General features: G+C 38.5%; 2 protein-coding genes across 2 annotated transcripts in view; both read right to left on the reverse strand.

The window, feature by feature from the left end:
- Positions 1–218: 218 nt before the first annotated feature.
- LOC118431510 (neuralized-like protein 4) lies at positions 219–11,115 on the reverse strand. Its single transcript, XM_035842751.1, has 9 exons — positions 11,064–11,115; positions 9,703–9,841; positions 9,176–9,245; positions 5,620–5,692; positions 5,133–5,210; positions 4,409–4,547; positions 3,676–3,791; positions 3,238–3,385; positions 219–2,275 (listed from the first exon to the last, which is right to left on the reverse strand). Exons 1-9 carry the CDS (start codon positions 11,113–11,115, stop codon positions 2,053–2,055), a joined length of 1,038 nt encoding a protein of 345 aa, XP_035698644.1. The 3' UTR covers positions 219–2,052.
- Positions 11,116–12,390: 1,275 nt separating this feature from the next.
- Positions 12,391–13,575, reverse strand: part of LOC118432514 (alpha-(1,3)-fucosyltransferase 7-like) — a 2,681-nt gene continuing 1,496 nt past the window's right edge. The window contains exon 2 of the mRNA XM_035844123.1: positions 12,391–13,575. This exon is cut by the window's right edge and continues 300 nt beyond it. Coding sequence (XP_035700016.1) covers positions 12,406–13,575 — 1,170 coding nt within the window. The 3' untranslated portion in view covers positions 12,391–12,405.

Consider the following 13,575-nt stretch of genomic DNA (forward strand, 5'->3'; position numbering starts at 1 on the left):
ATGCCATATTTGTTCAAAAACTTGCCACATGCTTGTAGTGCCATATTTGTGCAAATTTCTCGTAGTAATGGCTAAAGCCATTATAATGCCATATTTAGTGCAAATCTCTTAGTGCATCTCATAATTATATGCGCTTATGATGCCATAATACTGCACCTTTTTTACAAGGCTTACAATGTGCAATTGCAAATTTCTAATACATGTATTGCAATGTGTATATGATGCCATTTTAGAAATTTCTTCCTATCGCATTGTGTCGATAACACATTTTGCATGTAAGTGCAAATTTCTTGTAGTTATTTCAGGGTGCTTTTGATGCAATGGTGGTGCAATGAAAGCTCCTTGGTTGGTGCAAATCGCATTTAGTAATGTAAAGTAAATACTAGTATATTTATGCTAGTAGGTCTTGAACAGTAGTCAAAAGTAGTTAAATTTCTTCTCTTTTCTGCAATATGTAGTTGCCATAGTGGTACAAACAATATTGGATAAAGAAAGACTTTACATTACATGTTACAACAATATTGCAGTAGTACTAGTAATATAGTGGTAGACATTGGACACCTTTTGTTTTTGAGATTTCATAGAATAATGAAACAGATCACTGTTGATGTCAATGTTGCTTGATTTTACAGATGCTACCACTAAATACACGAACACAATTATAAAATTTGTTCCAAATGATTTTGCATTGTTGTAACAATTTAAAATTACCCAAGATGTAGTAAAAGGTACTTTTATTTTATGTTTTAAGTTAGTGTTCAAAGAATTAGTCCAACACAAGTGTATTGAAAGAGAAATGATTTTATGCAAGCTTTTATTCACAACATTTTGACAAGTTTCGGAATGCAATGGTCGACTTGAAATTATATTCAAATTGATATGTAGCACGCACATGACCATGTGATATTGTTGTAGCCTCTTTTAGGCTCCACAGGTTGTTGAAAAAATAGTAAAATTTACCAAATAAACAAATATGAAGCCAAAGGAGTTGTACAATCATGCACTCCTTGGCCAGCTAATTCCTTTGGCTTGATATCTGTTTATATCGTGGTAAATTCCTTCTATTTTTCTAGTGACCCGTGGAGCCTGATACAGTCTACTATTCTCATTAACAAAGAACTCATGTTCGATAATTGCATTACATGTATATTCCAAAACCTACAGTTGTAATTGATTATACACTCGTAATTAAGAAAACCACTTCTCTGTAAGAACAAAACTTAGCTAGTAGCTTGTATGGGGTGGTATATGACGTGTAAAAAGAAATGCTATTTATTTGTTGTTTTAGACCACAGTGAATCTGTATGTAACAAACTTAAACAACTTGTAACTTTAGGTTATTGACCAAGCAGATAATAAATTGGACAATAACTATGAATTGTCCAGATAATGATCATGGCAGGCTTTTAGATTGCCAGTCTGATTATTTACATTTCTATAATGCCTGTACAAAAATGCATTCAATTTGTTTAAATGGCCATATTTAAAAAGATGGTATAGTATTGTAGGGTATTGAGTTAGCAAAAAGAGCAAAACCATTTCATTATCATGTGGTCCTCATTATCTTGTGCCGCTCACATTAAGCTATAGACCTTTGGAAATCAAGCGGGCCTTTTGCAAGATCTTTGATTTTTGGTGGCTGTTTTGATTATTGTACAAAAAATACTCAAATTGTAAGAAGAATTCTGTTTTCACCCTATGATGAAGCCTTAACGATGATAGGCGGCAAGATCCCTGGTCAAATTAGATAAGACAAATATGTAATTTATCACTCCAGAAAACATCACTGTGTTAAACTGTCATTTCATACTGGGCCCTAACCCTTCTAATAATATCACTATTTTTTTTACCAAATCACTAATTTTTTTACCAAAAATTATTTTTTTCACCGAAAATATGAAGGATCTACAAATTTCTTGTCATCACCTTTTCAACAATTGTGTGTATTACGTCAACTTGCCAAATTGTGTTTGTTGAAAATAGAGTATTACACGAAGAGTAATAACTGCTCGACTGTCCAATCCGAATGTGTAACAATTGGCTTAAACTGCTTTATGTATTTGTTTCTTCCATGTTAACGAGAAGCCCGTACAAAATTGTGCTCCCTCGTTCTTTGGTAAAACACTCAATCTTGTCGTTATCAACGTGTGGGTCAATCTTGATGTTCTTTCTGGTAGCTCCGATGGTTTCAGGTCCGATCTTGTAACTTTCTGGGCGAACGCAGACCTGAAACGCCACTCTTGCGTCATAAACTTTACCGGCCGATGTCGCAAAGCTAGATTGGGGGAAAACAGTGGTGTGGTACATGTCACAGCAGTCGTACGATGTTTGATGTACGGTTTTTGTTGTAAGCTGAAATTCGTGCGACACATCTGAGACTTACCCAATAATGCCAACAATTTGCTGTCGTACGTCCATCGCACGACCGCGACGTGTGCCTCTACTCCTTCTGTTCATAAAACTTTATACTGTTACTACAACATAATAATTCATTTGCACTTTTATTCTATTATCAAATTAATCTCTAGAAAGGTCACCGTATCGCATTGAGTACAAAAAGCACGTTTGAAAGGGTTGGGTACAGGTACAAAAAAATTCAGGTCCAGATCTGGTTCAGCTCCAAAGGATCAGGTCCCTGTCCGGATCTGAAAACTTTTGAATGGGCAATACTCAAAAGAATGGTCCATTTCGCCACAAAGAAATTGGTTTTGTGGAATATTCAACTCCCACTGGCGTTTTAAAAATCCTAGAAGGCTGACTGCCTTTGTACATTGACTGTAAATCTTGGTAGAAATGACTATATACTCTAAGGTTACCCTGCTTCCCTTTTGTTATTTTCCCCGGCCGGTAAGCCCCAAAACGCTTGAATGCCGGATCATATAATCTGTTCATTTCCAATAGGTCCAACATCCGGTCCACCGAATTTTCCAGGTCCGGTTTTTATTTTTTTTTTCGTTTTTTTTACCGGTACACCGTACCGGGACCCACCGCTAACGTTCACCGTTTCGAATATGCGAGTGCATCGACAGTTATTATGGGTAATATGTCAAAGGTGAAGGCCTCAAAGACATCAAAGAATCACGTTTGGACATTATTCTGCAAATCGTTCTGTAAGGGGCCCTCACTTTTGACATGTTACCCATAATCCCAGTCGCTCCGCATGCGTAATCTGAACGGCGAAGTTGATTATACTGCAATGATTTTGAATGATAAGTCCAGAAACGAAAATATTCTTACGTCTTTGGTTTGGCGTACACATCGCACCCCGAATATTTGATGCTTGGCGAGAGGAAGATTTGCTTCGTGTCAAATCCTTCTGGTTTCCTTTCATCCGTAAAGTGCCCCTCCTTTTCAGACAGCTTCCTCCCACCGACCGCATAGTCACCTGTGATTTCGTACAATTTTGCGTCCAAATGTTTCTTTTACATGTATCATATTTCGAGAATCTAATTCATCATACTTTTCAGATTCATTTTTTCAGATGCCCCCGTAGAGTCTGTACGAATAACACTTCACGCAGAGCTATTACTAGTAGTTCTAAGCTGTATCGTTTTCGTCAAGTTGCATGGGCGCCGCCATGTTGAAATTTGATAGTCTGTCATTACCATATTTACCTTGTATGTAGAGGTGCCCTCCTCACCAGAACAGATATATATTTAATATGTTAACTATTACCTGGCATGAGGAGGTCGCCACACCCCAAGATGCTGTCCACAGCTGTTGAATCTGTCCCGTGAAAACAGACGTGCCATTTCTTGAAGACGTTCTGGGCCTTGGCTTTTGGAGGAACTCTGTGTTGAGGTTGTAGAAAGAATTAGTTTCAGTATCAATCCATGTATACTGGAGACCACACTCCACACTTCTTGTTATTAATTATAAACATATCTGGAAACATAGTGCTTATAATGTGATCAAAGATTAATTATGTAACAGGTCAGCTTGATTCCTTGTAGTGTCAATACCTTTTTTTGTCGCTAGATGGTGCTGTAGTATATAAATGCGGTCCCCTAACGTGACAGGGTCCGTATCCCCTCTTGTCTATTTTCATGACTGGTTCATGTCGCGCTTGGGACCGCATCAGTTGCCAACATTTTTCCATCACATTTTTTAATGAACGTCAACATTACAAAACATTAACAGCTGTAGGATGATCTCTAAAATATCATTAAAAATAAAAATAAAAAACATATAATAAAAAAGGTGCTATCTATCGTCTTCCACTGTCTTCGAAAAAGGAGTCGAACCCAATGACCCATGAGTTCAAGAGTTAGCCTTTACTAGTTTTAGACTACAGTAGACACCTGTGATATTGTTTTTACACTATTTGAATCTCTCATGTTACCAGCCCACGGGTAAGAATTTGCAATAAAATTTACTTATTATTAAAAAGTTAAGAAAAATTACTTGCTTGAGGCTGAATCTGCACCAGCCAATAGGAAGAACGTATTTCATCGGCGGGTCACCTCTGGTGTACACATCCTTCTCTCCTCGTTTGTTGTGACATTTGGTACAGTAACACATGTCGTAACTAGGTTCAAAATACTCATCTGCAGAAAACATTTATATAGATTAGTCCAGTATTGTAAGGAGAAGTCAAGGGGCTGCTCCCTCCAGGGTGCCACCCCACCCCCTGGTGGCCCTCAGCAAATACTTTCTCCACCCCATGCCATGACGTATCATTGCCGTACAGAGTCTCTACCCTAAGGAGTCTGCCAAATACAGAGTAGATCGCTGGAAAGCTTCCGACACTCACTCCTCAACTAAATGAAGCTCTCCAGACCCCTTGTGAGTCCCTTCCTCATGGCACTCACCTACCCAGAAGGGAAATTCAATGGGTGGACTTGAACAGAGCTACGCACGTACATGTAGGTAATTTATACAAATACACATTTCTAACAAATTTAGACACAAAATTAGATTGTGTTTTTGCATGTTCACCATCTCAGAAAAGCGAGGGGAAGTTGGACTCAGCAAAATTAAATTTTACCAGCTTCACATTTTATATGATATGTGTATCTGCTAAATATTCATATACTTAACCTGGTGGATATAGATAAACATTAAATGTCTCATTTATGTTGCAATTGATTATTCGAAATGACGACCCTGGCCAACTGTATTAGCCGTAATACCATATAGTTTGAGAGAATCCTTGTACTCCTTGCAAAGCTTCCAATACGGGCAGGTTGTCTTGAAAGAAGCACCACTGGCTGTAGGAAAGAAAGAGAGAGTTTTATTTTCCACATTTCTTTTTAAAAAGCGATCAACATAATCAATAAACCTCGGCCCATTAATATGCATAACAGAGACTGGGGCATATATCAACTTCAAACAACCGTCTCACTTCTGTAAAGTGAATTGTATTGGTGCTCCGTATAGTGAAGAAGACCTGAAGAGGACTGTTTTTGTGAGTCTTAGCAATATTCCAGAGGATTTAACTTGATTCCAATATTAATATAAGACATGTAATATGATATTACATGTCTTATATTGGAATCAAGTTAAATCCTCCGGAGTATTGCTGTCTTCTAAAACAGATGGATTTTCATAGTAACTTATATGCAAATAATGTAAAACACAAACGCACACATACACAAGCACACAGCTACTTGCATGTACCTTTTTCATTTGCAATGAGTGGGTTTCCTTTGACTACTTCGACTCTGGATAAGTAATCCAAGACCTGCGTTTGCTAAAAAGAAAAAAAAAATTGAAGAAAAAATTGATATGCAAATTTTTGATGATCCCATTCCTTCATCTAGTGATATACTCGTAGTTAGTAACTATGGAAACTCATGTGCATAAAATCCATAATATATGGCTTGCATTTCTCCTTTTTTACACAACGTTTATATGTCAAATATGAAATTTTCACTAGCATTTGTGTGTGTGTGTGTCTGTCTGTCTGTGAATAAGACAAGTAACTCAAGAACGGCTGGGTGAATTGGTTTCATACTTAGTTAGTCCATAGTTATTTGTTTAATAAACCTATAAACATACATCAATACAGATACTTGGTGCAAAACACATAATTAATCGAGTCAAATCTGGTCTAAGGTTTGTGTCCGTTCATTTGGGTCACTTCTTTTACTGTAACTGTAAAAGTCTTTCAAGGTTATTATATAACATATGTAACATATTATTCATCATCAGAAGGAAAATAATTTCTTATAAATCTCATTTTGAGGCATCTTCATCATTTTACAGTGAATTTTCATAAAATGACATCGCTGCGATTTCCGATAACAAGTTCATTTAGTCTAGAAACGCAACAGTGACGCAAGTAAGTGGGAGCGCAACAGAAAATCGGCGAAAAGAACACAACAGTGACACAGTGGGCGGACCCCGCACGTGACGCGAGTCTAGTGGGAGCGCACCTTAAAGAAGACAAGGGTCGAATATCGCGTTTATCAAGACTCTCCTAATATATATGCAAATGACGGAGCAGGGCCTGCCATGGGGTGTCGGGTTTTACTACTCGATAGCAACGCATTTCCATTAGATCTCATTCTGATTCAATTCTAACAGTTTCTTCATCATACTTGGTTACATTTATGATATTGATAATGAAGTAGCAGTTGTTTAAAAGTGTAAGATCGTCTTTATTTCTTCTAAATGAGATAGTATACAATGCGTGACACCAAAGCATGGCTTTTAGCGTCCAGATCTAACAGATATGCCTGTGCGTGACTTCTTCAACACTGATAATGATCTGTTAAACAAACATTCATGCCATGAATATTTGTGCACAGGCTGTTCCTGACACGACAATGGTATGGTCATGGGACAAAAAGTAACCATTTGCGACCTGCATACCGCTCGGTTCTGCTTTTGTATCTTGTAATGTTTACATAAATAAGCATAGTACGGACCATGCTGGGGTGACGGTAAAGAAGGGAAGGGTCAAATACCTTGTTTATCAAGACTCTCCTAATATATATGCAAATGGTGTCCTGCCATGGGGTGTCGGGTTTTTCTACGCGATAACAACACCTTTCGATTAGATCTCCTTCTGATTCAATTCTGACAGTTTCTTCATCATACTTGGTTACATTTATGATACTGATAATGAATTAGAAGCTATCTAAAGGGGTAATATCGTCTTTATTTGTTATAAATGAGATACTATGCGTAGCACTGAATGAACTTGCATGATAATTGGCTCCTTGCCTTGTTTTGAATGATCCAACAGATATGCCTGTAGGTGACTTCTCCTGCACTGATAATGATCTCTGAAACAAACGGCCGTGCCATGAATATGAGTGCATCGGCCGTAACTGCCACGGACCATAGCCTGTATGAATTGCCATGCAGCTCACTTGTCATCTGTACACAAAGTAAAGTACAGAATACTTCTTGTGCTGTAGTACTATACAGCGTAATTCTGTTCAAGCATCTTATGTTCGTATCTTCAGCAGATCTATGAGGGTAGCCATCGCAATTTCAGTAATTTTCGGCCATAACTTGATTTTAATTTCGAGGGCCTCTTAGGGCGGCCCCAAACCTCAATAACGAAGAAAATTCTAGGGTTTTAATCATATGGCTGTTCATAGTTCCACACACATAATCACACATACAAAGAATGACCCAATTTGGCCTACCCCAACCTTCCGACCTCAGCATAGTTTGCCTGGTTTTCTCGTGCAATATTTTTTGAAGATTACACTCATCTGTACGAACTGATGAGTGTAATCTTCAAAGACTGTCACATTTTTATCAAGATGACAGGAGCGACATTACGTGTCAGAGAACTTAGTCAAGAAAATTACAATGTACTTGTATTCATCCCAGAGTAGCCTTGTAGCTTTGTTATGGTCTTGTTTCTAGATAAATTTTCAATATGCATGACGTAGTACTGCATCCACGTATTAAATGGTGTCACATAGTTGGAGTCCTGGTAAGCCCCATAAGGAACCTTTTTCATTGTGTACGATATAATAGACATACGCAGTGATTTAGTTAGGTATCTATTAAAAGACGTTAAAGAGCAAAAATAAAATGTGTAAAATCAAGGTAATTCATTTTCAGGTATCCTCATATCCCCCATGTAGAGCCCAAATTAACAATTCCAATCAATTATGATATTTTTCACAGTTAAGTGTGATTTACAAGATGACAGGAGCAAAATCACGTGTCAGAAAATTAAACTCCCTGCTTTTCTTTGCTTAAAACATAACTGAGTACATCCTTAGCAACGGCCTCATCAACAGTTTTGCTAATGATTCTGAAAGAAAATAACGTACAACATATTTCTGCATCTGTTAAACGTTGAACATTACAACACTATTCCTCATAGTTCTACTGAGGTAATCAGAGCAAAATACTACAGAAAAGTTAGTTCTTTGTATCAGTTTTGTTGTGGAGTACGATCTGAAACCTCCTTAGCAACAGCCTTAGCAACGGCCTTAGCAACGATATTGTCACTACAAGCTGGTAGGTGTGTCATTGTTCACACATTCATATCTCCGTATTTTGTTGACGGATTTCGATCATTTAAAGTTTGATATGCAGTACATGATACGGACGGTAAGTCTAACTCATCAGGCAAGGCCCCATAGGTAATGTGAATAAATGCATGATATTGGAAAGTAAAGTATTTATTTTTGACGAGAAAATCTCTAAAAAAATCCGATTTTAGGTTGTCATAATTTTGTGTTGAATCATCATATCGAAAATCAATTGATATTTGTATGATCCTCTTATATTATAGCGGGTTTTAGTAGCCTGTGAATTGTCATGGAAAAATATTGATGTTTAATTTTTTGCCCCTCCCCACTGTTTAAAAATTTCCGGATCATTTAGGTGGTGATAGGTTTGAAGGCTGATAGCCGGTAGAAAGCTACCATACCAGAATGGCTATCACGTCAAAATATATGCCACAGGCCTTCTATTATTAAAAAATAACAATGAGAATTTGCCACCATAGAGGGTACCGATATTTGAAATTTGGGGGCCTGGCCCATGGACTAAGTGTGTTGGTGGGGTGTGACAAAAGCTGGAAATAATTAGATTTTGGGCTTCCTACCGGTTTCATTTGGTACGGCAGCGCAACTTCAGGTTTTTCTAATGATCGTTTCTTTGAAAAGTCAAACCTATGTCACCTACATGTAAACCATTTTATGAAGTTGGTCTTTTCTGATTCCTAATTATACCAACTTGTATTAGAATTACATACCTGTTCAGAAGTCCAAAGGCCATCTGAAGAGATAGATATTTCTGAAAAATGGACGAATCCACGCTTGAGACTGTAAAACAAATTCTGTGAGTTATATAGACATACATTAATAACTTACATAGCGTCGTTGCGGGTCGAATGTTTAAGCTAGCGAACATTATCTGGCGGACATGATTTGAAAAGTCAATGGGTTTCATTTCTGTTTAGATAGTATTCATGACGCTGGTACATAGTATCACTATATCCTTTGGAAAGGACTTTCCTTCCTAGGCCGAAGTGTAATTGAGCACGATTTCGGTTGATTGAACGAAATGGGAGAGAAATGCTCTGCCTTCCAATGCCGTGCCTTAGACACATCGATAATTAAAAAGGCTACGTGATATTTTGTTCACATATAAAAGCTACCGAACTTAAAAATCTCAACTAAGAAAGGCAACCAAAAAGGAATTGAGACAAAAACTATCTCTACAGCTTTGTTTATAAGTGTTTCTTTTTACACATTATAGCATGTTGGGTGGCATACTTACTTAGCACTAAGAATAAAGCCTTTCCCTGGTCTTTGGCTTTGTCTGATGAGAAAACTGCCGACTCCCGCTTGCTTCAGTTTAACTTCTGCGTCTTCTCTCGACATCATTCCGTGATACCATTTTGCCTGAGTTCCCTGCACTGAGATATCGAACAAAACATGATATATTAAGAATGAGAGTAGAAGTACATATCTGTCATGTACATGTGAGCTTGCTCAAATCAAAGCTTCGTATACATATACTTCTTAGACATTAGCTATATATGTACGTTCAACTGCCGGGTATATTCACCATAAGTTGCACCTGTTACAATTTTCACGCAATGATGTTTCCTCTTATACAGCGTCATATACAGCATTTTCACTCAGGCGTGTGCCACGTTACAGTGAAACCGACAGGTATAAATATTGACCGCCAAGTTGGTGTTCCTATTTGCATTTCATTGTTTCGTTTTGAATCATGACCAACTAGCATGGCCAAGGTGCAGAGATTCTCAAAATATGCTGAAAACGTATGATATAGATCATAGGAAAGACGTTTTTAAATTTGCGCCCACTTAACTGATCTTCATATGTCCCCTTACCTGAGCATCGTATAACTCACGGAGTCAAATCTGTATATTTACACACAAAAACTACCCCCCCCCCTCCAAGACCGACTTGCACGTGGTTTCGAAGTTACTCAAGTCGAGTCCGGGAGAAGGGTACTAGAGTACATGAAACATCCGTTTACACAGATTCTGCTGAGTCGAACTTCGGCGGGATATACTCCAGGTCGACATCAAAAGCTATGCGTGTGAACTATGGCAGTTGTGCATTACGGAAAACACACATATAACAAAATACGGTGGCGCCCATTTTATCCCGCATGTTGTTAATGATCAACCCCTGTTTCAACATTGAATACATACCATGGCGATCTTGTGAGAGTTTCAGGCGTACATGTACAGTATCTAAACATTTCGTATGGATTTCGATTAAATGGCATAAGAAAGGTTTATTGGAACCAAATACGTTTTTGTTCATCCAACCATTCATTTTTATAAATTAATCTATAATTTCTTTTTTTAACATGAATTTAGCTTCATTCATGCATCCGTATAGCAGGGATTCCATATCACTCTTGAGATAAAATACATCGCATCGAGGTATGCTGTATTTGAGCTTTAAAATTTCATATACACGTGCATATTCTCAAAGCTTTTCCGCGTAGATTGTTAACGGCTATAAACACAAATAGTGCGTTTGGCACGTACATGTATACTTTCACTTTTGGCAACTTCTCACTGAGTTATGCTTCGTCAGTATTAGACGTCCAAAACGACAAATTTTTCTGACAAAAGGTAGTACTAGTACGCGTACCTTTCGATGCAACAGCACTGAAAGATGTATCCACTTTTTCCTTGCTGGCCATATTGTCCTCGTCATAGCCGTTGAACGTGCTGTAACAAAATGGCTACTAGCATGCTGACGGCATATTGCTGAAGTGTCAAAGTCCAGGTAACACAGGTTTCACTTCGTGTAGAATACGTAGGTAGCAGATAGAGGTCAAGTATGTCAGTTAAGGGTTATGCATACAGGTAAGCTGCAGTCTTTTGATATAGACTGGTTTACTGAAAACACGATAGAAGAGTGATAAATCATTGTAGTATATAGCGTGTGAAGTATAGTGTATAAAAGCAACGTAACGACTCTACAATATGACCGTATGGGACGGCCCCGCATGGCATACGGGTGGCACTAATATTGTATCTTATCCCTTGCACGTTGACACTTTTGCTCTTGTATGTTGCCAAGGGACCCCTAGATGTCCGAAACTTTAGAATATGTAAAGGGCGAGTCGCTAGAATAGCTCTCGGTCTGTCGTTTGGTTTGACCGCAAACTTAGCCTGGACTCCAGCCTTCTTCGCTTTAGTCCGCCCCCCGAAGGTCGCTACCCGCGAACAAGCTGGAGTTTATGCTACCGCAAACTGCCATCAATGACGATTTTTCCTCTGCGTGTCAGGGGCGTCACACAGCGGATTGGGGGAGCATGGCATACTAGTAATATTTTCAGTACGGTTTTACACTTGCTGTTTAAGAGCGACCCCTAGTAGCAAATAAATGCTGCAACCCGAGTTCAACACAATGATAACTGTGCATTCATTGGCCAGTTAATGTTTACGCTGGCCAACATATAGCAATGAACAGTAGTATATTCACTTGTATGCCAATTATTAATCATTAAACAATGACTGGACAGAGGCAATGGGAGAATTTACAAATCAGAAAAAAAAACACTAGAAATCAAATAATGATGATAAGAAATCCATTGCACATGCCCTTTAGTTATTTGGCGACAAATCAATTCTTAGTATATATAGCACATTCTTGTTACTCAATGTAATATTCTCTCAGAGGAAGCATTTGTTTACCATTATTGGTCAATTTTTTTTGGACCAATCAGCATCCACATCAAGTAAACACCACATGGTGCAGTACTTGTACATATCGATAAGTACTAGTGGCGTCCTTGTACCACAGCGAGTTGGAATATAGTCGAACCTTAGACGTGTTAGCCATCCAAAAACGAAATTACAAGGAATTTTGCTGACTTTGCCTTTCCACAGATAAAATAATCAGATCAAGTTTTTAGAATGATTAATACCTTAATTTACAATGAAGGAGGACAAACACGATGCTAATTCAGAGTGTTCATAAAACATTAGTTCGTCTGATGAGCAAGTTCGAAGTGATTTTCGACAAACCGAAGTTCCTGATATTTTACATTTTCCTTGGGGTCACACATTGAAAGGTTCTCGCCTTCAAACCAAGTCCTCAAGTCTGTGTAAACTTTCCTTTTAGTTGGACATCTCTCAAGAAGCTCTCTACACAGATTACACCACCTGCCTTCATCTAAGGGCATGTTCTTAGGAGGAGTAGTCTTCCACTTGAAGTACGCGTTATATTTATCTTTATCTTGATCAAGCATCTTTAAGTAATTAGCTAGTTCCTTGGGTGACGTGAAGTCGTCCACGTGTATGAAGGAGTGCGGTGGTGCCAGTCTCTCGTAGTCGGATCTGTTGGCTCCCAAAACTACCGGAACGACGTCGTTTTCCAGAGCATTCCTCCAGAACTTCTCGGTGATGTACTCTTTACATTTCATGTTCTCAAAGGCTAGATAGAACTTGTATTGTCTGATGACTTTCGGCATGCATTTGATCTTCCATTTTGCGCATACGTCGTTCTTGCCACATCCGCCGTAAACATCAACATGCATATGCTTGACCAGTTCAGTAGCATATGCGATGCGGTTTGCTTGGGTGTTGCATTTACTTATGAACCAGACGGCAAGTTTCTTCTTCCCTTCTGTGTAGTCCTTCATTGGATCAACACCTTCATCTTTGAGTCTCTGGTAAGTCTCATATAACGAACCCCATCCACCTAAAGAATCAGAATCAGCTCTGTATGTTATAGTCCAGTTAAAAACACCCCTGTACGTTTCAAAGTTTATAGACGGGTAGTTCGGACATTCAGTGCTAAGCCATACCGAATGCTGGTGAGGGTAGCGAACTGTTGGCATCAGAGAGGAATTATAATCCTTCGGCAAGTTGCTGTTTTCAAAGATGACGGCATCAGCTTCGTGAATTTCGTCCCGGTATTTAGAAAAGATGCAATTAGGAAATCGTGGACACAATGAGCGATTCCCTTTGGGTAGTTTCTTTCTCAGGTGGTTGTTCCATAGGTCCGTCCAAAAGACAATCTTTACTTTCTCCGGTTTGGTCAATGTCTTTTCAGTAGGTGGATCGTACCATACAGAATAAAACTTTGATAACGGATTAACAAGTGGGTCATCTTGCGGATCACTGCTACAGATTGAAAGTGTTTCTTTGGG

Source organism: Branchiostoma floridae, chromosome 15 (assembly GCF_000003815.2).
Source record: "Branchiostoma floridae strain S238N-H82 chromosome 15, Bfl_VNyyK, whole genome shotgun sequence".
NCBI lineage: Eukaryota > Metazoa > Chordata > Leptocardii > Amphioxiformes > Branchiostomatidae > Branchiostoma > Branchiostoma floridae.